The 27,413-nt window shown below is 46.2% G+C and overlaps 1 protein-coding gene across 2 annotated transcripts in view; it reads left to right on the forward strand.

Annotated features, from left to right (window-relative positions):
- The window catches only part of LOC134909670 (probable ATP-dependent RNA helicase DDX43), a 575,661-nt gene that overhangs the window by 447,835 nt on the left and 100,413 nt on the right, over window positions 1–27,413 (forward strand). For both annotated transcript variants that reach the window (XM_063916810.1, XM_063916811.1), the window contains exon 12: window positions 17,656–17,783. In XM_063916810.1, the coding sequence (XP_063772880.1) occupies window positions 17,656–17,783 (128 nt within the window). The remainder of the gene's footprint in view (window positions 1–17,655; window positions 17,784–27,413) is intronic.

Consider the following 27,413-nt stretch of genomic DNA (forward strand, 5'->3'; position numbering starts at 1 on the left):
GCGTACCTCAGAATTGCGGTACGGGATGGTCATTACCAATTTCAGACGTTGCCGTTTGGTCTCTCCACGGCCTTGAGAAGATTCACCAAGGTAATGGCGGAAATGATGGTGCTCCTGCGGAAGCAAGGTGTCACTATTATCACGTACTTGGACGATCTCCTCATAAAAGCGAGATCAAGAGAGCAGTTGCTGAACAGCGTATCACTTTCTCTGGAAGTGAAACGGCAACACGGCTGGATTCTATATATTCCAAAGTCGCAGTTGGTTCTTACAGCTCATCTGCCTCTCCTAGGCATGATCCTAGACACAGACCAGAAAAAGGTTTTTCTCTAACGTCCTAGTGGATGCTGGGGACTCCGTCAGGACCATGGGGAATAGCGGGCTCCGCAGGAGACAGGGCACATCTAAAAAAGCTTTTTAGGTCACATGGTGTGTACTGGCTCCTCCCCCTATGACCCTCCTCCAAGCCTCAGTTAGGTTTTTGTGCCCGTCCGAGAGGGTGCAATCTAGGTGGCTCTCTTAAAGAGCTGTTTAGAAAAGTTTTTTTTTAGGTTTCTAATCAGTGATTCCTGCTGGCGACAGGATCACTGCAACGAGGGACTTAGGGGAGAGACTTGCAACTCACCTGCGTGCAGGAGGATTGAAGTTTTAGGCTACTGGACACTGAGCTCCAGAGGGAGTCGGAACACAGGTTAGCCTGGGGTTCGTCCCGGAGCCGCGCCGCCGATCCCCCTTACAGACGCTGAAGAACGGCAGAACGGAGGTCCGGAAACAGGCGGCAGAAGACTCCTCAGTCTTCATGAAGGTAGCGCACAGCACTGCAGCTGTGCGCCATTGTTGCTACACGGCTCACTGATCTCGGTCACGGAGGGTGCAGGGCGCTGCTGGGGGCGCCCTGGGCAGCAATATAGATTACCTTAGAGGCAAATAAATACATCACATATAGCCATTAAGGCTATATGTATGTATTTAACCCAGGCCAGTTTTCCTAATAACCGGGAGAAAAGCCCGCCGTGAAAGGGGCGGAGCTTATTCTCCTCAGCACTCAGCGCCATTTTCCTGACCAGCTCCGCTGGTGAGGAAGGCTCCCACTCTCCCCTGCACTACAGAAACAGGGTTAAAGAGAAGGGGGGCATAAATTGGCGATATAATTATATATTAAGAGCCCATATGTAGAAACAACACCTTCTAGGGTTGTTATATACATTATGGCGCTTTTGGTGTGTGCTGGCAAACTCTCCCTCTGTCTCCCCAAAGGGCTAGTGGGTCCTGTCCTCTATCAGAGCATTCCCTGTATGTGTGTGCTGTAGGTCGGTACGTGTGTGTCGACATGTATGAGGAAAATGTTGGTGAGGAGACGGAGAAAATTGCCTGTAATGGTGATGTCACTCTCTAGGGAGTCGACACCAGAATGGATGGCTTACTTATGGAATTACGTGATAATGTCAACACGCTGCAAGCCGGTTGACGACATGAGACAGCCGGCGGACAAATTAGTATCGGTCCAGGCGTCTCAGACACCGTCAGGGGCTTGTAAAAACGCCCATTTACCTCAGTCGGTCGACAGACACTGACACGGACACTGACCCCAGTGTCGACGGTGAAGAAACAAACGTAGTTTTCCTCTAGGGCCACAAGTTACATGTTAAGGGCAATGAAGGAGGTGTTACGTATTTCTGATACCACAAGTACCACAAATAAGGGTATTTTGTAGGGTGGGAATAAACTACTTGTAGTTTTGCCTGAATCAGATAAATTAAATGAAGTGTGTGATGATACGTGGGGTTCCTCCGACAGAAAGTTATGGGCGGTATACCCTTTTTTCCCGCCAGTAGTAAGGGCGAGTTGGAAAACACACCTTAGGGTGGACAAGGCGCTCACACGCTTATAAAAAACATGGCGTTACCGTTTCCAGATACGGACGCCCTCAAGGAGCCAGCTGATAGGAAGCTGGAAAATATCATAACAGTATATACACACATACTGGTGTTATACTACGACCAGCAATCGCCTCAGCCTGGATGTGCAGCGCTGAGGGGGCTTGGTCGGATTTCCTGACTGAAAATTTTGATACCCTTGACAGGGACAGGATTTTATTGTCTATAGAGCATTTTAAGGATGCATTTCTATATATGTGTGATGCGCAGAGGCATATTTGCATTCTAGCATCAAGAGTAAATGTGATGTACATATCTGCCAGACGAAGACACGACAGTGGTCAGGTGAGGCAGATTCCAGACGGCATATGGAAGTATTGCCGTATAAAGGGGCGGTCCATTGGACCTGGTGGCCATGGCAACAGCTGAAAAATCCACCTTTTGTTACCCCGAGTCACATATTGGCAGAAAAGGACACAGTCTTTTCAGTCTCAGTCCTTTCGTTCCCATACGGGCAGGCGGGCGAAGGCCAGTCATATCTGCCCAGGGGGAGAGGAAAGGGAAGAAGACTGCAGCAAGCAGCTCATTCCCAGGAACAGAAGCTCCTCACGGCTTCTGCCAAGTCCGCAGCATAACGCTGGGGCCGTACAAGCGGACTCAGGTGCGGTAGGGGGTCATCTCAAGAGTTTCAGCAACACTCGCAAGGGAACTCCGGGATCCTACATGTAATATCCCAGGTGTACATTGGAAATTCGAGACGTCTCCCCCTCACACAATTCACAGGCTGTATTCCCAGCAGGTGATAATCAAAGTACCCTTCTTACAACAAGGAAGGGGGTAGTATTCCACACTATATTGTGGTACTGAAGCCAACCGGCTCGGTGAGATCTGAAATATTTGAACACTTACATACAAGCGTTCAAATCAAGATGGAGTCACTCGGAGCAGTGATAGCGAACCAGGAAGAAGGGGACGATATGATGTCACTGGATATCAGGGACGTTTACCTACAGGTCCAAATTTGCCCTTCTCACCAAGGGTACTTCAGGTTCCTGGTACAGAACTGTCACTATCAGTTCAGACGCTGCCGTTTGGATTGTCCACGGCGCCCCGGGTCTTTACCAAGGTAATGGCCGGAATGATGAAACATGGACGCTTTCCTGATAAGGGCAAGGTCCAGAGAACAGTTGAAGGTCGGAGTAGCACTATCTTAAGTAGTTCTACGACAGCACGAGTGGATTCTAAATATTCCAAAATCGCAGCTTTTTCCGACGACACGTCTACTGTTCCTAGGGAAGATTCTGGACACAGTCCAAAAAAAGTGTTTCTCCCAGTGGAGAAAACCAGGGAGTTATCCGAGCTAATCGGGATCCTCCTAAAACCAGGAAAAGTGTCAGTGCATCATTGCACAAGAGTCCTGGTAAAAATGGTGGCTTATTACGAAGCAATTCCATTCGGCAGATTTCCCGCAAGAACTCTTCAGTGGGATCTGCTGGACAAATGGTCCGGATCGCATCCTCAGATGCATCAGCGGATAACCCTATATCCAAGGAAAAGGGTGTCTCTCCTGTGGTGATTACAGAGTGCTCATCTTCTAGAGGGCCGCAGATTCGGCATTCAGGATTGGATGCCGGTGACCACGGAGGCCAGCCTGAGAGGCTGGGGAACAGTCACACAAGGAAAAAATTTCCAGGGAAGTGTGATTAAGTCTGGAGAATTCTCTCCGCATAAATAAGCTTAGAGCAAATTTATAATGCTCTAAACTTAGCTAGACCTCTGCTTCAAGGTCAGCCGGTATTGATCCAGTGGGATAACATCACGGCAGTCGCCCACGTAAACAGAAGGGCGGCACAAGAAGCAGGAGGGCAGTGAAAACTGCAAGGATTTTTCGCTAGGCGGAAAATCATGTGATAGCACTGTCAGCAGTGTTCTTTCCGGGAGTGGACGACTGGGAAGCAGACTTCCTCAGCAGGCATGACCTCCACCCGGGAGAGTGGAAACTTCATAGGGAAGTTTTTCAACATGATTGTGGACCGTTGGCAAAGACCAAAGGTGGACATGATGGCGTCCCGCCCGAACAAAAAACGGGACAGGTATTCCGCCAGGTCATGAGACCTTCAGGCGATAGCTGTGGATGTTCTGGTAACACCGTGGGTGTACCAGTCTGTGTATGTGTTCCCTCCTCTGTTTCTCATAACCAGGGTATTGAGAATTATAAGACATAGAGGAGTATGAACTATACTAGTGGCTCCGGATTGGCCAAGAGGGACTTGGTACCCGGAACTTCAAGAAATGCTCACAGAGGACTAAGGGCCTGGGGAGCTAAGAAGGGACTTGATTCAGCAAGTACCATGTCTATTCCAAGACTTACCGCGGCTGCGTTTGACGGCATGGCGGTTGAATGCCGGATCCTGAGGGGAAAAGGCATTCCATAAGAGGTCATACCTACCCTGGTCAAAGCCAGGAAGGAGGTGACCGCACAACGTCATCACCACATGTGGTGAAAATATGTTGCGTGGGTGAGGCCAGGAAGGCTCCACGACGGAAATTCAACTAGGTCGATTTCTACACTTCCTGAAAACAGGAGTGTTTTGGACCTCAAATTGGGGTTCATTAACATTTAAATTTCGGCCCTGTAGATTTTCTTCCAGAAAGAATTGACTTCAGTTCCTGAAGTCCAGATTGTAAAGGATGTATTGCATATACAGCTTTTTTGTGCCCCTAGGGGCACCGTGAGATCTCAACATAGTGTTGGGATTTCTTAAAATCATATTGGTTTGAACCGCTCAAATCTGTGGATTTGAAATATCTCACATGGAAAGTGACCATGCTGTTGACAAATATCTCACATGGGAAGTGACCATGTTGTTAGCCCTGGCCTCGGCCAGGCGATTGTCAGAATGGGCGGCTTTGTCTTACAAAAGCCCATATTAAAATTTTCCATTTGAACAGGACAGAACTGGGACTCGTCTCCAGTTTCTTCATAAAGGGGTGTCAGCGTTTTCACCTGAAACAACCTCTTGTGGTGCCTGCGGCTACTAGGGACTTGGAGGACTCCAAGTTACTAGACGTGGTCAGGGCCCTAAAAATATATATATATATATATATATAGTTAGGACGGCTGGAGTCAGAAAGTCTGACTTGCTGTTTATACTGTATACACCCAACAAGCTGGGTGCTCATGCTTCTAAGCAGTCTATTGCACGCTGGATTTGTAGTACAATTCAGCTTGCACATTCTGTGGCAGGCCTGCCACAGACGAAATATGTAGATGCCCATTCCACAAGGAAGGTGGGCTCATCCTGGGCGGCTGCCCGAGGAGTCTCGGCATTACAACTTTGCCGAGCAGCTACGTGGTCAGGGGAGAACACGTTTGTAAAATTTTACAAATTTTGATACTCTGGCTAAGGAGGACCTGGAGTTCTCTCATTCGGTGCTGCAGAGTCATCCGCACTCTCCCGCCCGTTTGGGAGCTTTGGTATAATCCCCATGGTCCTGACGGAGTCCCCAGCATCCACTAGGACGTTAGAGAAAATAAGAATTTACTTACCGATAATTCTATTTCTCGTAGTCCGTAGTGGATGCTGGGCGCCCATCCCAAGTGCGGATTGTCTGCAATGCTTGTACATAGTTATTGTTACAAAAATCGGGTTATTACTATTGTTGTGAGCCATCTTTTCGGAGGCTACTTCGTTTTGTTATCATACTGTTAACTGGGTTCAGATCACAAGTTGTACGGTGTGATTGGTGTGGCTGGTATGAGTCTTACCCGGGATTCAAGATCCTTCCTTATTGTGTACGCTCGTCCGGGCACAGTACCTAACTGAGGCTTGGAGGAGGGTCATAGGGGGAGGAGCCAGTACACACCATGTGACCTAAAAAGCTTTTTTAGATGTGCCCTGTCTCCTGCGGAGCCCGCTATTCCCCATGGTCCTGACGGAGTCCCCAGCATCCACTACGGACTACGAGAAATAGAATTATCGGTAAGTAAATTCTTATTATCTCCCGATAGAGAGAGCTCAGGAGCTCGTGACACTGGTCAGGAATCTATTAAAACTAAAACAGGTGTCAGTGCATCACTGCACTCGAGTCCTGGGAAGGAGGGTGGCATCATACGAGGCCATTCCCTTCGGCAGGTTCCATACCTTCCAATGGGACTTACTGGACAAGTGGTCCGGATCACATCTTCGGATGCATCGGTTAATCACCCTATCCCCCAGAGCAAGGGTGTCTCTCCTGTGGTGACTGCAGAGTGCTCACCTTCTCGAAGGTCGCAGATTCGGCATTCAGGACTGGGTCCTGGTGACCACGGATGCAAGCCTTCGAGGGTGGGGGGCAGTCACACAGGGAAGAAATTTCCAAGGGCTGTGGTCAAGGCAGGAGACTTGCCTTCACCTCAATATCCTGGAACTAAGGGCCATATACAACGCCCTAAGTCAAGCGGAGACCCTGCTTCGCGACCAACTGGTTCTGATCCAGTCAGACAATATCACCGCAGTGGCTCATGTAAACCGCCAAGTCGGCACAAGGAGCAGGGTGGCGATGGTAGAAGCCACCAGAATTCTTCGCTGGGCGGAGAATCACGTAAGCACACTGTCAGCAGTGTTCATTCCGGGAGTGGTCAACTGGGAAGCAGACTTCCTCAGCAGGCACAACCTCCACCCGGGAGAGTGGGGACTTCACCAAGAAGTCTTCACGCAGATTGCAAATCGACGGGAACTGCCACAGGTGGACATGATGGCGTCCCGCCTCAACAAAAAGCTAAAAAGGTATTGCGCCAGGTCAAGGGACCCTCAGGCGATAGCTGTGGACGCACTAGTAACACCGTGGGTGTTCCAGTCGGTCTATGTGTTTCCTCCTCTTCCTCTCATACCAAGGGTGCTGAGAATTGTAAGAAAAAGAGGAGTGAGAACAATACTCATTGTTCCGGATTGGCCAAGAAGGACTTGGTACCCGGAACTGTAAGAAATGCTCACAGAGGACCCATGGCCTCTGCCTCTCAGACAGGACCTGTTGCAACAAGGGCCCTGTCTGTTCCAAGACTTACCGCGGCTGCGTTTGACGGCAGGGCGGTTGAACGCAGGATCCTAGCGGAAAAAGGCATTCCGGATGAAGTTATTCCTACGCTGATAAAGGCTAGGAAGGACGTGACAGCAAAAAATGTTGCTTGGTGTGAGGCCAGGAAGGCCCTACAGAAGAATTCCAGCTGGGTCGATTCCTGCACTTCCTACAGTCAGGAGTGACTATGGGCCTAAAATTAGGGTCCATAAAGGTCCAGATTTCGGCCCTATCCGTTTTCTTTCAAAAAGAACTGGCTTCACTGCCTGAGGTTCAGACGTTTGTTAAGGGAGTGCTGCATATTCAGCCCCCTTTTGTGCCACCAGTGGCACCTTGGGTTCTTAACGTGGTGTTGGGTTTCATGAAATCCCACTGGTTTGAGCCACTTAAGTCTGTGGAGCTAAAGTATCTCACGTGGAAAGTGGTCATGCTGTTGGCCTTAGCTTCGGCTAGGCGTGTGTCAGAATTGGCGGCTTTGTCATGTAAAGCCCCTATCTGGTTTTCCATATGGACAGGGCAGAATTGCGGACTCGTCCGCAATTTCTGCCAAAAGGTGGTGTCATCTTTTCCTTTGAACCAACCTATTGTGGTGCCTGCGGCTACTTGTGACTTGGAGGATTCCAAGTTGCTTGACGTAGTCCGGGCTTTGAAGATTTATGTAACCAGAACGGCTGGAGTCATGAAGACTGACTCGCTGTTTATCCTGTATGCATCCAACAAGCTGGGTGCTCCTGCTTCAAAGCAAACTATTGCTCGCTGGATCTGTAGCACGATTCAGCAGGATCATTCTGTGGCTGGATTGCCGCATCCAAAATCAGTGAAAAGCCCATTCCACAAGGAAGGTGGGCTTTTCTTGGGCGGCTGCCCGAGGGGTCTCGGCATTACAGCTTTGCCGAGCTGCTACTTGGTCGGGTTCAAACACATTTGCAAAATTCTACAAGTTTGATACCCTGGCTAAGGAGGACCTTGTGTTTGCCCATTCGGTGCTGCAGAGTCATCCGCACTCTCCCGCCCGTTTGGGAGCTTTGGTATAATCCCCATGGTCCTTACGGAGTCCCCAGCATCCACTAGGACGTTAGAGAAAATAAGATTTTACTCACCGATAATTCTATTTCTCGTAGTCCGTAGTGGATGCTGGGCGCCCATCCCAAGTGCGGACTTTCTGCAATACGTGTATATAGTTATTGCTTAATAAAGGGTTATGTTATGTTGGCATCCATTGGTTGATGCTCTGTTGTTTGTTCATACTGTTAACTGGGTAAGTTTATCACAAGTTATATGGTGTGATTGGTGTGGCTGGTATGAGTCTTACCCTGGATTCCAAAATCCTTTCCTTGTAATGTCAGCTCTTCCGGGCACAGTTTCCTTAACTGAGGTCTGGAGGAGGGGCATAGAGGGAGGAGCCAGTGCACACCAGTAGTACTAAATCTTCCTTAGAGTGCCCAGTCTCCTGCGGAGCCCGTCTATTCCCCATGGTCCTTACGGAGTCCCCAGCATCCACTACGGACTACGAGAAATAGATTTACCGGTGAGTAAAATCTTATTTTAATACCTGCCGGTAATTCCTTTTCTCGTAGTCCGTAGTGGATACTGGGCCGCCCGCTTCAGTGCTTTGTGTTCCTGCTTGCCTGGTTGTAAGTGCTCTTGGTTGGGTCTGCTGTTGCTGTCCCTGTTCCATGTTTGCGTAGCGTTGCTATCCTTGTTATAGTTAGCGTGGCTACCCTCTGTTCTGGTTAGCGCTGCTATCGTTTATTACTGTTGTGTGTTGGTACGTTACCTCACCGCTTTCCTTGTACTTCCTTCTCATGGTATGTCAGTCTTCTCGGGCACAGTTTTCCTAGACTGAGTCTGGTGGAGGGGCATAGAGGGGAGGAGCCAGCACACACTAATGATTTCTTAAAGTGCCAGGCTCCAGTGGACCCGGTCTATACCCCATGGTACTAATGTCATCCCAGTATCCACTACGGACTACGAGAAAAGGAATTACCGGTAGTTATTAAATTCTTATTTTCACACTCAATAAGCGCATTTACTGTTTTCACCTGAAAATAGTCATTTTTTACCTGTTTAATCGCCTGATTACTATGTATCTATGCTGTTACATGCTTGCAAGCAATATATTTTAAAGAGTTCTTTAATACAATTACTTAAACCTTTTTAAGCTATTCCTTTGTCTTCTGGTCAGTTATCTCCCCATCCTTGTTTTTACCATGTAAAATCATGTTGCTTCCCACATCCTTCCTTACCTCACTGATGGCACCACTAAAACACAAATTTCTATGCTTGAATTAACTTTTGGGGCATCCTTCTATTATATTACTTTACATACTTTACATTAACCAAACTATCACTACATTAATCCACCTTAAATGTTATTGCTAGGCTGATTTTAACTTGCAAAACAATTTTCATAATTCTGTCACTCTGGATATCACTTCACTTTTTGTTTTAGTTGAAGAATCAAAAATAATAATGTAGTTATCCTCTACAAGCCCTCCATTATGCTGCACCCTGCTATACATATTTTGTCTTTAGTTGTCTGGTAGACCAATGAACTACATATTTTAACCTGGCTACGTACCATTCTGGTGTCCAAGCCTCCATATATGCTACAACTGTACTCTGGATGCACTGCCTTAATTAGTTATCTTGTAGACTTCCAGTTTTTAACTGTGCAATTTGTCATTGTCACGATGACTGGGTCGGGGGATCGATGAAATCCAACATGTTGGGAATCCCCTATTTGCCCATTCCGACAAAAAAATTTTGCACTCAGCAAGTATGGGTATTTTTAACATGTTAAATTTCCTCGATCCCAATATAGATCACAGATCAGATTGGTGCCGATAGAATGGGCAGTCAGCCCGTAGATGTATTTACCCTATAAGCTAATTGGGCACCTCCTGCTACAGTGGTTATTCTATTGTCTATTTCTCTTATGTCCTAGAGGATGCTGGGGTCCCCACCAGGAGCCATTGGCACTTTAAGAGTTTAATAGTGTGGGCTGGCTCCTCCCTCTATACCCTTTAGAGTTTATTTTTTTTACAGGAGGCTGTTGGCAACAGCCTGCCTGCAACGAGGGACTGAGGGGGGGAGCAGTGTCCGCCCTGCGGGGTCTGAGCCACTGTCTCCGCTGACTGGACATTGAGCTCCAGAGAGGATAGATCGCGCCCGACACAAGGTTCCCTTGCTCACCCCAGCAGCAGACCGCCACCCCCTTGCAGAGCTGAAGTGTGGCGAGTAAGTCACCATCCCTCCTAACAAGCGGGGGGTCGGTGTGATGATGGCGGCTTCAGGGTAGGAGCGCAGTATTAACTGCGCTCCCAGACGGCTCAGCGGTACTTCGGTGCGGCGCTCTGACGGGCGCCCTGAGCCAGCACCTGATCCTACACTGGCCAAACAAGCCTGTCGGGGTCTGCGGATCTCAGCCAGCACAAAATCTTTAGGCCGGTATAATCTCAGAAGAGCGGGAAGAACGTGCCATTAAGGGGGCGGAGCTTCTCAGAGCGGACCCAGCATCGTTTCAGCGCCATTTTCCTGCCTGCAGTCGGATGCAAGTGGTAGATCCCTCCAGTTCAACTCCAGCTATCTGTACGGTACCAGGGGGTTGTAGAAGGGAGGGGAGGCTGTGTAAAGGCTGTGTCCCCTATTAAGGGACACAGTCAGCGCTGGTTTAGGGTCTCCCTATACCTATAATAGCACTGTGTGTGGGTTGGCTCCAATCTCTGTGTGTCTCTGCCGTTCTTGGGGGGAGGGGGGACTCTGTCTGCCCATACCCTGTGTATATGTGGGGTGGTTGGTGTGTATTTGCTAACATGTCTAGAGACTCTGTTTCATATGCTGCAGAGGATTTATCTTCTCAGGAAGATCCGATCCCATGTAATCAGGATTACACTGTTGCAGCGCACATCCCAGCTAGAGAGCCGGAATGGTTGGCCACTTAGGGGGACTATTTCTTAGATTTCTGAAAGGGTTGCTAGAACTGGGCATGCCATTCAGGTACTGCAATCCTCTATGGTTGTATGGTCTGATACTGCTCCCTCAGGGTCCCCCTGCGGTACATTCTCACAAACGTGCACTTGCCATTATGCAGGATGACACAGACACTGATTCTGACACTGCAGACAGTGACGTCGATGTGTCGAGGGGGATGGCATCACTTGCTAAGGGGGTGCAGTTGATGATTGAGGCCGTACGGGATGTGTTGCACATTTCTGACACAACTCCTGAGCAGGTTGAGGAGGCCTTTTTCACGGATAGTAAAAAGCCCCCCCTCCCCTCCCTCTCCCTCACCTTCCCAGCATCTAAGGAATTAAATGCTATCTTTGAAAAAGCCTGGGAAAATCCAGAGAAAAAATTCCAGATCCCTAAGAGGGTCCTGGTTGCTTTTCCCTTCCCAGAGGAAGATAGAAAGAAGTGGGAGTCTCCGCCGATAGTTGACGCCTCTGTCTCCAGGCTATCAAAACAGGTGGTTCTACCAGTCCCGGGATCTACCGCGTTGAAGGACCGGATAGATCGCAAGGTGGATGCTACGCTCAAATCCATTTACACGGCTTCAGGGGCTATACTGCGGCCTACTATTGCCTGTGCATGGATTTATAAAGCTATTGCCAGATGGTCAATCACTCTGCAGGAGGACTTGATTACGATGGATAAAGGTGACGTTGATTTATTCTTACGTAATATTCAGGATTCTGCAGGGTTCCTGGTAGATCCCATGAAGGATCTGGGTTCCATGGCTGCGGGGATCTCCTCCATGTCCGTCTCGGCTCGCAGGGGTCTCTGGCCGCGCCAATGGTCTGCGGACGCGGAATCCAGGAAGTGTGGAGGGCCTTCCATATATGGGTCAGGCTCTCTTTGGGGAGGCGCTGGTTGCGTGGATTGCCACGGCTACCGCGGGTAAGTCTCCTTTTCTCCTCTCAGCTGCACCAGCTACGAAGAAGCCTTTTACAACAGCCACGTCACAGTCCTTTCGGCCGCGAGGCCTAGAAAGAACAAGCCTTCTCACACCTTCAGAGGTGGTCGTGCTAAAGGAAAGAAGCCTGCTCCCGCAGGTTCCCATGACCGGTATCCTGCTTCTGGTACCCCAAAGTCTTCCGCATGACAGTGGACAGCTCAGCCGGGAGGAAGGTCAGGTGGGGGCAAGACTCCGGCATTTCAGACACATCTGGATGTCTTCTGGCCTGGACCCTTGGGTACAAGATATTGTGTCCAGGGGATACAGGCTAGAGTTTCAAACTCTCCCACCTCACCGTTTCTTCAAATCAGGCTTGCCAGCTCTGCCGGCAGACAGAACAATTCTTCTGGAAGCTATCCGAAAATTGGTAGTGTCCGAGGTCATTGTTCCAGCTCCGCCTCATCAATGGAACAAGGGTTACTATTCAAACCTTTTCGTGGTACCGAAGCCGGATGGTTCGGTACATCCAATTCTGAACTTAAAATCTTAGAACCCTTATCTCAAGCAAATTTAAGATGGAGTCTCTGAGAGCTGTCATCTCAGGACTGACGGAGGGGGAGTTCCTGTTGTCCCTTTACATCAAGGTTGCGTTCCTTCACATTCCCATTTGGTCACCGCATCAGGCATATCTCAGGTTTGCACTGTTAGATGATCACTATCAGTTTCAGGCTTTGCCGTTTGGCCTCTCCACAGCACCGAGGGTCTTCACCAAGGTGATGGCAAGAATGATGGTTCTCCTCCTCAAGCAAGGGGTGAACATAATTCCGTATCTGGACGACCTCCTGATCAAGGCGTCGTCCAGGGAGAAGCTGTTAAGATCCATTGCTCTCACGACACAACTGCTCAAGGAGTACGGTTGGATCCTGAACCTTCCAAAGTCCCATCTGGAGCCGACAAGGAGGCTGTCTTTCCTGGGGATGATCCTAGACACAGAAGTGCAGAGGATGTTTCTACCAGTGGAGAAAGCATTGGTGATTCAAACAATGATCCGGGATGTCTAGAAGCCTACCCGGTTATCGGTTCATCAGTGCATCCGCCTTCTGGGGAAGATGGTTGCCTCCTACGAGGTTCTACAGTACGGAAGGTTTCATGCTCGATCCTTTCAGTTGGATCTTTTGGACCAGTGGTCGGGATCTCACCTGCATATGCACCAGAGGATACGTCTGTCACCGAAAGCCAGGATTTCGCTTCTCTGGTTGCTACAACTACCACACCTTCTGGAAGGCCGAAGGTTCGGAGTTCAGGACTGGATCCTTCTAACCACAGATGCAAGTCTTAAGAGGTTGGGGAGCAGTTGCTCATGGGGAAGCCTTCCAAGGAAAGTGGTCGAATCAAGAATCCCTTCTCCCAATAAATATCCTGGAGCTAAGAGCCGTATACAACGGCCTTCTGCAAGCAGCACACCTTCTACAGGATCGGGCTGTTCAGGTGCAGTCGGACAACGTGACCACAGTGGCCTACATAAACCGACAAGGCAGAATAAAGAGCACGGCTGCCATGTCAGAGGTGTCAAGAATCCTCCTCTGGGCAGAAAGGCACGGTGTGGCGATGTCAGCAATCTTCATTCCGGGAGTAGACAACTGGGAAGCAGACTTCCTCAGCAGACACGATCTCCATCCAGGAGAGTGGGGCCTCCATCCGGAGGTGTTCGAGGAGGTAACCGGTTGGTGGGGAGTTCCTCACATAGACAATGGCCTCCTGCCTCAACAAGAAGCTGCGGAGGTACTGTTCCAGGTCGAGAGACCCACAGGCAGTGGCGGTGGACACACTGGTAACACCGTGGGTGTTCACGTCAGTGTATGTGTTCCCTCCACTTCCTCTGATACCAAAAGTTCTTCAACTGGGAAGAAGAACAAAGGTTCTGGCAATCCTCATTGCTCCGGACTGACCAAGGAAGGCTTAGTACGCGGATCTACTGGATCTTCTGCTGGAAGATCCAAGGCCCTTACCTCTTCGAGAGGATCTGCTACTGCAGGGGCCGTTCGCTTATCAAGACTTACCATGGCTACCTTTGACGGCATGGAGGTTGAACGCCAGATATTAGCTCAGAAGGGTATCCCGAGTGAGGTTATTCCTACCCTGATACAGGCTAGGAAGGGGGTAACGTCTAAACATTACCATCGAATTTGTAAAAAAATATGTTTCTTGGTGTGAATCCAAGAAATTTCCTGCGGAGGATTTTCAACTTGGACGTTTTCTCCTTTTCCTGCAAGCAGGTGTGGATATGGGACTGAGATTGGGCTCCATTAAGGTCCAGATCTCTGCTTTTTCCATTTTCTTCCAAAAACAATTGGCTGTCCTCCCTGAGGTTCAGACCTTTTTTAAAGGGGTTCTGCACATTCAGCCTCCCTTTGTGGCGCCAACGGCACCCTGGGATCTTGATGTGGTGTTGCAGTTCCTACAATCAGCTTGGTTTGAGCCTCTACAGGAGGCTGACATCAAGTTTCTCACGTAGAAGGCGGTCACTTTGTTTGCCTTGGCTTCTGCTCGACGCGTGTCGCAGTTGTGGACTTTGTCTTGTAAAAGTCCCTATCTGATCTTCCATGAAGGTAGGGCGGAACTTAGGACTCGGCCGCTGTTCCTGCCTAAGGTTGTATCTGCTTTCCATATCAACCAACCGATTGTGGTGCCAGTGGCTATGGACTCCTCAATTGCTTCAAAGGCCTTGGACGTTGTGAGGGCTTTGAAGATTTATGTGAAGCGTCACAGAAAGTCTGACTCTCTGTTTGTCCTCTATGATCCCAAGAAACTTGGGTGTCCTGCTTCTTATCAGTCGATTTTGCGCTGGATCAGGTTCACCATCCAGCATGCGTATTCTACGGCAGGATTGCCATGTCCAAGATCTGTTAAGGCCCACTCTACTCGTAAGGTGGGCTCTTCCTGGGCGGCTGCCCGGGGTGTCTCGGCTGTACAGCTTTGCCGAGCGGCTACTTGGTCTGGGTCGAACACGTTTGCTAAGTTTTACAGGTTCGATACTTTGGCCTCTGATGGCCTCAAGTTTGGTCAAGCGGTCTTGCAGGAGTCTCCGTGCTCTCCCTCCCCTTCTGGGAGCTTTGGTACATCTCCATGGTACTAATATGGACCCCAGCATCCTCTAGGACAGGCATTCCCAACCGCGGTCCTCAAGGCACACCAACAGTGCAGGTTTTAGTGATATCCAGGCTTCAGCACAGATGGTTAAATCAAAATAACTGAGGTACTAATTAAGTCACCTGTGTTCAAGCCTGTATATCACTAAAACCAGGACTGTTAGTGTGCCTTGAGGAACGAGGTTGGGAAACCCTGCTATAGGACGTAAGAGAAAATGGGATTTTAATTACCTACCAGTAAAGCCTTTTCTTGTAGTCCGTAGAGGATGCTGGGCGCCCGCCCAGCGCTGTGTTCTCCTGCATTGGTTTTATAGTTCAGTACTGCCTGGTTCCTAGGTAAGTTCTGCGTTATTTACTGTTTCAGTACGGTTTCAGCTGTTGCTGAGTTTTCCGGCATGTTAGCCGGATTTGCCTGTTGTGTGAGCTGGTATGAATCTCGCCACTATCTGTGTTTCTAGAAGTATGTCGTCTTCTCGGGCACAATTTCTAGACTGAGTCTGGTAGGAGGGGCATAGAGGGAGGAGCCAGCCCACACTATTAAACTCTTAAAGTGCCAATGGCTCGTGGTGGACCCGTCTATACCCCATGGTACTAATATGGACCCCAGCATCCTCTACGGACTACAAGAGAAGGATTTACCGGTAGGCAATTAAAATCCTATTTTTAAACGGAAAGATTGAGTTGCATGTACAGCCAACAGAGGGGGTCGTTACAAACCGCTGATAACCGGCTGTCGTTTGCAGCGTACAAACTGTATGATATTTTAGTCAATATTGCTCGGAAGGGGAAAATTGAGCGATATTGACTAAATGTTTATCGCAGTGTGTATGCACCTTTAGGCATTGTATTTTATATATCTATTTTATGATGGAAACCAGAATTTTGTTTGTCATCCTATTCCTATGAGATTTGCCGGTTAGCTATAATTCCATATTGCGTCACACTGTACAGGTTTGCTAGATCATCTGCGATTGCCATCAGGACAGTCATTATTATTATTTTTTTACTTGGCACTGCTTGATACCTGATAAAGTGTAGTTTGCAGTATATACTGTAATATCGTTATTGAGTTTTTGGATGTATTTATTCCTTGTACTGTACAGTATATAGTTAAAATCTAAATTGTAATATGTTTTTGGCTGCAACTGTTTTTTCATTGCTAGTGTTTTACTAATAATTCTCTCCACACTTCAACTTTGGAAATACTTTGACAAGTTAATTTGTTAAATAGAAGACCAACTGAAAATGTATTTATTTAAACTAATATTATGTAACTATTTTTCTTGTGGTTTTCTATATAGTCATAAAATCTTAAAGGAGTTAATGAAGCGATCGCCGGCTGTGATTAGTTGCAGCCTGGCACGTGAAGCAGCATGCCACATCGCAGTAAGATGAGCATGGCTACATCTGTATAAAACACCAACAAACTAGGAAGACACGTCTGTATATCTGTGCGACTGACTCCATATAAAGCAAAGCAGAACTTGACATGGAAAAAAGCCACGGCTGCTGCATTGTACCACTTTGTATGCAGATTCAGAGAATCCGTGGCACACAGATACCCGCAGTCTCCTGGTGCATTCTAGCTTCATCGCGTTGCAACAAAGTCTCATTTTTGGGGGAAAAAGACGACTGACGCTTGCAGAGTCTCATGGGTCTTGTGTGCCAAGAGGGAAGGTTTGACGCGAGTGCAGCAAAGTTGTGTGAGGACACATCTGTATGCATACTGTTTTTTTCCTCTTGTGTATGGAAAGAAAAGTGGAGTCCCTTTGTCTGTCAAACCTTCAAACTATTTTTAGTCAATTTCTTAGTTTGAAAACACTCAAACATCAAACAGCACTAATTACCTTCTATAAACTTCCAGACACCTACTAACGGTTTCTATATTCAGTGAACAATTTGGTCACTCTGTATATTCCTACTAGGCGCCACATGTCTCAATCAGCTTTCAGTCCAAGATATATTCACATTTATTTTATTTCATATATGTTGTACCCAGGACATACTTAAAAAAAAAAATTTTTTTTAAATGTAGATCTATTCTTCTCTCTGGAAGAACACTTTATACTGGCATTTAAATGTCATAGTAATTAAAATGTGTCTGAAGTTAGAAACGAAAAATAAGCTTTAGGTTTCTACTTAGAGCCTCTCCTATGTAGATAATACTTCTAAAGTGCATATTTGGTAACCCTGTGAACAGTAGATGTAACAGAAATTATTTTTGTGTAGTCATAGGTGTGTAAAAGCTTCTTTTGTATGTTTGGGGTTTTTACTTCTGTTTGTATTGCCCATGTAAAAATATATTTACTGTGCCTGTGATTCCAAAATAAGTTTACAATAGTCGGCCCCGTAAATTTTGAAAATAGGGTATTTTATCAGTCACACATTATAAAACCCAGTTTAGATTTTTTACCCTGCACAATTGGCACAATGTGTTAGTGTTTGCAATTACTGCCATTATAAGTTAGCTTGCAATTAATATCCTGGTTTGCATATTTAGTAACCTTTTCTTTAGTAAACCTTTAGTTTAATAACCTTTAAACATCCCTGGTGAAATTATTATATATATTTTTTAATGGGGAGAGCAGCAGGGTCTGTGGCTCATGTTTTTAGTACTGTCTATTCTCTTGAGTTGAAAAATCATTCTTTCATCTGTATACTGTTTTGTTTTCAGGCTGTCAATACAGTGCAACAGAGAGTTTTGGTTATCCCAGAAGAAGACAAGAGAGCAATAACTCTACATTTCATTGATTCCTTGAAACCTGAAGACAAAGTCTTAATATTTGTTGGAAAAAAATTGATGTATGTATGTTAATATATATGCTAGCATCTGTAATATGATTCTCAATAAGGACAAATTTCGTATTATGCAGTCCAGATGTGTCCTTGTACACTTTTGCTGTAGTCGCGCCAAACTTCCATTCTTGGCGTGCCAGGTTCCATGCTTTATCGTGCAAATATGCGTCTGCTACAAAGGTGCATGAGTGTCGACCAACACACTACAGTGGAGTAGCTCACCGTCAAAATGAACCTGGGGTCTACCAGATGTGTGTCTAAAATGACAGTACAGCCCATCTAGCTGCTGTCTGTGCTGCACACAGCGGTTACTCTATCAGCTGGTGGTCATAATAATGTGACTGTAGTTCTGACAATCTTCCAGTCTTTAGGGTTATGTCTTTCTATATGATTGGCTTTTAATTTGTACAGATGTGCCACCTATTATTGTTGGGACGTATCGCCGCAGTGACTACACTCACCGGTGCGAATAGTCGCACTTGTGTTCGTACAATGCACGCTAATTGTGGTGAACCAGTCACATTCATGAATAGTCGTGTGTGCGATGAGGTTGAGCAAATCTGTAGTTATTCAATTATATCCCAAACAGAAAATGAAGATATATTGTGTACAGTAAGAAAATATAGGACGTACAGTTTGTGCAAGTTGCATTTACCTTTAATATGTAAAATTTGTGCCTTTGTCAAAATTTCACAATTGTCCACCTACAGATGTTCTCATACATCTTGCCTCAATACACCACGAATCTTGCAAATAGGACGCACAAGCAGACTTTGATTAAAATGGTATGCAGCATCCATGTAAGCGTCTGACTGTGAAATGGTATGATACAATGTTTTCTAGGAAAACACTGTAACGTACCATTTTGTATGCAGATACAGCCATGGTCGCACACACAGAATATAGGCATACCGCATATCATTTTAATCAGCATAAGCTGCATGTGTGTCTTATTAGTATCATTTTGCAAATAAGACTAATTGAGATGGAAAAAGATGCAAGACACTCGACGCTAGGTGTGAGTAGAAGGGCTGTTTAACGTGCATGGAGACCATTATCAAGACTAGTTCAACCATGTAAGAATATTATATTCCCTCTATTTACTCCTTATATACATTGGATATCCACACATCAAAGTCTACCATTCTTAAAGTTTGGGAGTGCACCAGAGCTACCTTCCAGACATTGTCAAACATGCAGTTAAAGATATAAAATAGATTGCACTAAAATCTCGGCCAAATCAAAATCTGGTAAGTCTCAGGATATCAGTGTTCCTTATTCCACTGCAGTCATACCTTTTTTTTAAAAAAAAGTATATTGTGTAATACTGATTTTACAAGGAAATTGGAATGGCCATTTGTGTCACTGGTTTATATCGTTAAAATGTAGCAGTGATCACTTAAATGCACTAATGTATTGAAGATCATGCTAAATAAGTATTTGAACCAAGAAGGATCAAACAATTAGTAAATACATTGCAAATGTATTGTGGATTATAGAGTACATAAAAATTGTTTGTAGTTTGCAAATGTATGCCTAATTAAGAAATAATTAAATTGAGTAAATTAAAATATGAACTGTGAAGATGAATGAATAACCCTTTCAATACCATATAATATCCAAATGCTTGCAGGTACTAAGATGTTTTGAATGGTGCATAACGTCAGATTTGTTTAAATGTGATTTCAAGAAAAACAGTAACACATTGTGACGAGCATGCAATTTGCTAAAGAAAAAAAATCCTGTCTTTACAATGTGGATCACTAAAATCAGTGTTACTTGAAAGCATACACCACATTTACAGTAGGAGGACGGCAGCGAAATAACCGTACCAGGAGTCACTGTTCCTATAAAACAAAAAACACTATTCTTACTAGCCCCTGCAACAACAGCAGGCTATCTGAGGAATCTTCCATGTAACCAAGAAGATACTGCCAGGCAGTTCAAAACAACGTTCTACACACAAATAAACTAAATCCAGATTATACTCCCAGACTTCAAAGCAGCTAAAGGCATAAATCATGAACTATTAACAGGTGTTGGGATTAAGCCTATTGGTGCCCACACACTGTGCCATCTGTGCTAGGTGCGATTTGAGCTATACGATGTGTGCTATGCGATTTGTACTTAGCGGTGTATGCTATTTGAACTACATGCTATTTGAACTACACCCGAATTTGACAATACTACAATACGTAATGTATGCGATGTAGTTCAGAAATACCTGCCTGCACATACTATTTTGCCTTGCAATATGGACTACACAGGAGCGTGCATCGCAAGGGATAATACACATGGCGCGATTTGAACTAAAAAGATCAAATAGCATGTGAGAATCGCACAGTGTGTGGGCACCATAACATGCGTCAGAGAAAGTGGTAACATTACTCTGGCTGCGCACTCTGTGTTTTTTTTCTTGTATTGCTACAAATTATAGACTAGTGTTCATTCTAGCACCCTGCACCTCTCACAACCCGTGCAGTTCCTCTTTCCAGCCTGGGGTGTCACTCTCTGCTCCGGATGCTTCTATCACATGCTGATCTATAGCTCCATGCTGAGATACAGACAGGAGTCTGCTAGAAGCACCAGAGCAGAGAGCAACACCCCAGGCAGAAAGGAGTAACTGCATGGGTTGTGAGAGGTGCAGGGTGCTAGAATGAACATTAATGGACTGACATACTGCTGCATCTAATGTATATATAGCATTTTCACTAACAGTCTTCTCCTTTAATACTTTTTACCATAATTTATATCCCCGTTTGATGCATGTTGCAATAATACTGTTTACTATTGTACACTCTCCCCCAGTAAAAGTGAACACTCATTAGTACTCTGAACTAGTTATTTTCTGTGCAGGTATACTATACCAATAGGAGCAGCATTCAAATCTTCCTAAAAGCAGATCCACCCATTATTTAACCTTATTAGACACATTTTTTATACAGCTGCTACAACTAATGATACTTTGCTTACACCAGCTGTATAAATCTTTTATTTTAAATACAGCATAGGAGCAATGGCCCATTACCACAGTACAGTATGTACATTTTGATACTTTACATACTGTATGTATAGGATGGGATGTAGTCAAAAGCTTGAAAATAACAATGTTGACCTTTACTATGTCGACACAACAAGGTCTACATTTCTGGTGAAGACACTGCGGACACGATGCCTGTCGGCATTTTAGCATTCTCAGAATGTTGACAGGTGAATTATCGACATTGTCAGAATGTTTTCATTACGGTTAGGGGGGGGGGCGCTGGAGGTTAAGGTTTGGATCTAGAAGGGAGGGTTAGGGGGTACGGATCAGGGATAGTAAAGAAATACCAAAATGCCAAAGGATTTCTGGCCTCGCCTTGATGTGGTGGTCACATATCCTCCAGGACCTGGAAGCCTCCGTTGGAGCTGCTGCTGCACCAGTCAGGATAAGGTATTTAGCCATGGAGTCACGAGGGACGGTATGTCAAGATTCTAATATGTTAATATTTAATCACGGTCTATGAGTAATGTCGACATAGGCTATATTCTCATATTTCCTTACATGAGGGGTGTACACTAAGTTTCCCAAGATGACTGGTTGTGAACTGTAATCTTTGACCAAAGGGTTTTGTGAAATGTCAAGGCACAGAACTGTATATAAGCAGCACTGGGCACCGAAGAAGTCGGCATGCTCACTTCCTTCACAAAGTCGTTATGGAGCTCAACAGAAGTCAATGGAGAGCCATGATCGTTTACGACTACAGGAAGGAGTAGTCTCCGACAGCAGGAGAGTTTTGACAGACTGTGAGCTGCTTTTGGAGAGGAAGCGCTGTCCTGAACCACTGTCTTTGAGTAGTTTGCAAAATTTCAGAGCGGGAGACATTGTTGCTGCCATGCGGGCCATAGTTGAGGTAGATGCCAGGGCGACTTGCCCAGTTTGAGAAGGAGATAGGCATCTCATCGGGGGGTGCAAGCCCTTGATACTCCACGAAAAGCTTGCCCTGAGCAAAATTTCTGTGTGCTGAGTGCCCCATCAGCTGACTCAAGAGCAGAAGGAGGCTTGTGGTGATTTGGTGCAACAACATGCTGGCCAGGTTTGATGGCGGATGCTCAAACTCTGGTAGATAATCAGTGGCGATGAATACTGGATTTGCAGTTTCCACTCAGAGATCAAACAGTTGGCTCCGTGAATCCTAGTTGGAGTGCGCCACCACAGAAGTCACAACGTCAGCGAGTGTGGCCCAGTAGATGGTAGCTGTTTTTGTGGCCAAGACTGATTATGTAGCAAACGTACCACTTGTGCAGCAGCAAACTATCACTGGGGATTGGTACACCAACCAATACCTTCCCAAGTGCTATATCCAGGTGCCATCCAAGAACTTGCATTCAAGGTGCCCTTCTCCATCACGCCAATGCACCTGCCCGCAAGTCCACAATAGTGGTGGATTTTCTGGGCCATTCGCTGTACAGTCCAGACCTGGCCCTTTGCTATTTCTTTTTGTTCCCACAAATCAAGCAGAAGATGCATGAGATTAGTTTTGAGTGACCAGAAATTACAGTGGCCACTATCATCCAGCATGTAGAAGACATACCTGCTTCAGATTGATCCAGCTGCTTCACCAAGTGGTATGAGCACATGCAATTTTGCATAGGCTTCTTTGTCGAATACTTTGATAAAATATAATGCTCATTTTGTGTGTAAAAAAACTTTTTTGTGCATCCAGAAACCGGTCAAGAGCGCTCTGGATAAAAACATCCAGGATGTCTCTGTACATTGCTGCATTCATCTTATCCTCTATCCTGACTAGTCTTCCAGTTCCTGCTGCTGAAAAACATCCCCACAGCATGATGCTGCCACCGCCATGCTTCACTGTAGGTATGGTATTTGCCTGGAGATGGCGATGCCTGGTTTCCTGCAAACATGATGCCTGGCATTCACGCCAAAGAGTTCAATCTTTGTCTCATCAGACCAGAGAAATTTTGTTTTTCATGGTCTAAAAGTCCTTCAGGTGCATTTTGGCAAACTCCAGGCGGGCTGCCATGTGCTTTTTACTAAGGAGTGGCTTCCGTCTGGCCAATCTACCATACAGGCCTGATTGGTGGATTGCTGCAGAGATGGTTGTCCTTCTGGAAGGTTCTCCTCTCCCCACAGAGGAATGCTGTAGCTGACAGAGTGACCATCGGGTTCTTGGTCACCTCCCTGACTAGGGCCCCTCTCCCCCGATCGCTCAGTTTAGACAGCCGGCCATCTCTAGGAAGAGTCCTTGTGGTTCCGAACTTCTTCCATTTACGGATGATGGAGGCCACTGTGCTCATTGGGACCTTCAAAGCAGCAAATATTTCTCATACGTCCTAGAGGATGCTGAGGATGCTTCAAGAACCATGGGGTATAGACGGGATCCGCAGGAGACATGGGCACTTTAAGACTTTGAATAGGTGTGAACTGGCCCCTCCCTCTATGCCCCTCCTCCAGACTCCAGTTAGATTCTGTGCCCAGAGAGACTGGTCACACACTGAGGAATTCTACTGAGTTTCTCGGAAAAGACTTTGTTAGGTTTATTATTTTCAGGGAGACCTGCTGGCAACAGGCTCCCTGCATCGTGGGACTGAGGGGAGAGAAGCAGACCTACTTCTGTGAGTTCAAAGGCTCTGCTTCTTAGGCTACTGCACACCATTAGCTCCAGAGGGTCTGATCACTTGGTACGCCTAGCTGCTCGTTCCCGGAGCCGCGCCGTTTCCCCCCTCTTGCAGAGCCAGAACAAAGAAGCCGGGTGAGTGAAAGAACAGAAGACTTCAGTGACGGCAGAAGAGTTTAGTGTCTGAGGTACCGCGCTGCGCGCCATTGCTCCCACACACAAGCGGCACTACAAGGGCGCAGGGGGGGCGCCCTGGGCAGCATGTATACCTCAGATAGAGACTGGCAAGAGAGATATTAAGTGCCTGGGCACTAAATACAGACCCCCGCCAGTATAAATATATAGAAAATAGCGGGGCTGAAGCGTGCCATGAAGGGGGCGTGGCTTAGCCCTCAGCTCTAGCCAGCGCCATTTTCTCCTCAGAGACGCTGGCCCTCCCAAAGCACTGCTGAACAGATCACAGTGAAAAGCGGGGGGGCACAGTTGTTTAGTGCAATGTATGTTAAAAATAAAGCACAATATGTAATTAGCGTGGTGTAAAAGAGCTGGTAAACGTCTTCTGTGTTTCCCTGACACTATCCCTTATAGTCGACATGTCTGAGGCTGCGTGCTCTACCACAAACGGCTATGGGAATGTCTGTCGGCACCGCCGACCCCTGATGGTACTTGGTTCATGTAAATAAGTGTCAACGTGTTGGTAGATGTATGCTTTTCCAAAGAGAAAACTATATGGGAGACACAGACGTGTGTGGGTGACCCTGTCGGCACCAACAAATCTGACTGGGTAAAAATTGACACGATAATGTGATGCATTTCAGAAAGCTATACCTGTATGTATGTATGTATGTATGTGTGTGTGTGTGTGTGTGTGTGTGTATATATTTATATATATATATATATATGTGTGTATGGTACGGTTGCATAGATCTGTGGCTCGAACACAGACGTAGTAATTTTGGTGGAGGGCGTAATATTCGCAAAATATTTCCCTCAGACCCCTCGGGGTCGCAAAGATGTTATTTTGCCCAGTTACTACTCACTGATATCGACACGAATACTATTTCTTATGTCGACCATGATGTTTCCTGATTAGATCCACAACATTGGCATTCAGTACATGTTTCATACACATTTAGAACGTATTAACGTCACTAGGTAGCCTGCTGTTCCTGACAAAAATCTATATTTATGATATATATAGATATATAAAGATAGATATGTGGGTATATGTGTATCTAAATGTGTATATTCATATTAACATTTATAATGAATGCTGAAGTAAAGTTATTCCTTCTCATGTGCTGGTCGCTCTGTTGAAAAAGCTCTAGGTCAGCCGTGACAAGATGGTTTCAAATCCTCACGAGGAGCCCAAATGTTTATTCTTTTCCCGCCGTGGATAGAATAAAGTGAGAGTCAACCCCTGTTCTGCATGATGCCCTGTCACAAAGGATCGTTTACAGGAAGCTAAGTGATATTTTAATTATATGCTTTGATTATACTTGCATTACATGCGCATGGGGGAGTGCTTGTATTCAGAAATGGTCAGTTACCTTGTCATCCGATATAATTACCCTGGGGAGAGAGGGGATAGTCCTTAAGTTGGGTCATATCTAGAACATTGCAGCATACTGCTGTGCGACTACAAGAGGTATGGGACTCTTGGGTTCGCGGGCCAATTCCATGGCGGTCTCGACTAGGAGGGTGTTGTGGATTTACCAATGGAATGCTGAAGCTGACTCCGAGAAGAACTGGAGTCTCTTCCCTATGAAGGTGAAACCTGGTTTGGGGATGGTTTGTTAAGTTGATCTCGGCAGATACCACTGGTAAGTCTACCTTCTTGACATATGTTCTCCCACAACGGTTGGTGACGCATTTTTGTAGGATGCAGTCATTTCGACCGAATGGATACGGTTTTCCCTTTCTTTGCAGGTAGAGGAAGGTGAAAAGGTAAGAGGTCAGCAGTTTTTTCAAGTTCGCAGAAGCAGATATCATCCTCTGTTTCTGCCACATCCACCGCATGACGCTGGGTCTATCTTGCGGGAGCCCACACCGGTGGGTCCACGTCTAATACTCTTCAGTCAGTCCTGGTATGGACATGGACCAATGAGTTTGAGAATAGAGTCCCAAGGGGGACATACTGGAGTTTCCAGACGATTCCCCTCACTGTTTTTTCAAATAGACCTTACCGATTCTCCTCTGGACGGGGAGGTAGTATGCGACGCCATACAAGAGTTGTGTCAGGATCAGGTCATTGTCCTGCTATCCCGGTCAAAAAAAAGCTGTTGTTCAAGCTTTTTCGTACTTCTGAGGCCGGACGGCTCGGTCAGAACGATCCTATATCTAAAATCCCAAAAATTTCTACTTAAGAAGTTGAACTACAAGATGGAATCTCTCAGGGCAGGGATCTCCAATCTGTAATAGGAGAAAGAGGGTCTAAGTGCGGTTTCTTCCACATTAGGCTTGCCTGGGTTTGCTATTCAGGATTGTCATTACCATTTCACCGGAGTGATGGCGGTATGATGGTTTTCCTTCGATAGTAAAAGTGTCATTAATATTCTGTACTGGGACGCTCTCCTGAGTTCGGCAAGGTCAAGAAACAAGTGGTGCAAAATGTTGCTTTCTCCCTGACAGTTCTTCAACAAAGTGGTGGCTCCTGAACTGAGGAAGCCGCTGAGGGAGCATCAAGGCAGAGAAACGCGTTTTCGAGTGACCGTGGTAATAGGTTTCACCTCCGGACCGCTGTAACACGGGGTCAGCAACACTATCACACAGTGTAAACTGCAATACGGGCAAATACCAGCAGAGGGAGCCTGAGCACTGTGAGCAGAAGCATACGATGATTGATGTCTGCAATTATTAAAGGAGAACCGTAACAGCAAAGAGTCCAGCACTGGAGGTGAAATCAATATCCGTATGATAAACAAATGTGAAGGTAAAGAATATATATGTGTGCACACATTATTAAAAATCCAAGTAAATTTGGGACAATCTGAAGATTTATACACCTATTAATTGGATCAATCTTGGATCACAGAGATTATGAAATGAAAGGATTTATTATACCTACTGGGACATATTGATGTAATGTGGACATTACACAGCTAAATTGTTTTTAACATAAGCCTCAGATCCGGATACAAACAAGCCTCTTAGGTTTTTTGGTTGTAATTGTAATATTAATTATTATGCTGCAGCATGTATTATGTATGATGAAATTCTTTTTATCTGTGCTTATTTAGAGTACTATTTTTATAAATAAAAAAGATTGAATATAAAACCGGTTGTGAAATAATATAATAGTATAGGAATTGTGGTGGAAGCAGCGCTCTTGGTACACTCCCGAGATTGTATCCCGGGGGGGTATGTTTTTATATTTTTGCCAGAATCACTGTGGATCCCAATGACGCGGTTGTCGGCGTTGGGAATACTGTTAGTTACAGAACTGTTGAGAGTTTGTTTCTTCCAGTGGAAAAAGCTCTGAGGATTCAGAGTTGGGTCAGATCTGCAACAGTGTCAATCCATCAATAAGTTCCGTTGATGAAAAAAATGGTTGCGGCCTACGAGGCCATTAAGTGAGCAGGTTAAATGCCAGAGTGGTATTAGCGGGACCAGTTGGACATGTGGTCCGGGTCTCGCCTGCATATGCACCGGAATATTCCTATCTTCCAGGACCAGAATCTCTCTCCTGTGCTCCTGTGGTGACTGCACAGTTCTCACCTCCTAGAGGGACGCAGGTTCGGGATCCAGGATTGGATCCTGGTGACCACGGATGCAAGTTTCCGAGGCTGGGGAACAGTCACACAGGGGGAAAATTTCCAGGGAAAATGCCAGGACGCTTGTCTGCACATAAACATTCTGGAATTAAGGGCCATTTACAACGGCCTTCGGCAAGCGGAACCTCTTCTTCGCGGTCTGCCCATCCTGATTAAGTCAGACAACGTAACAGCAGTGGCGTACATAAACCGCCAGGGCGGAACAAAGAGCTGCGATGGCGGAGGCCACAAAAGTTCTTAGCTGG

Source organism: Pseudophryne corroboree, chromosome 4, assembly GCF_028390025.1.
Source record: "Pseudophryne corroboree isolate aPseCor3 chromosome 4, aPseCor3.hap2, whole genome shotgun sequence".
Taxonomy (NCBI): Eukaryota; Metazoa; Chordata; class Amphibia; order Anura; family Myobatrachidae; genus Pseudophryne; species Pseudophryne corroboree.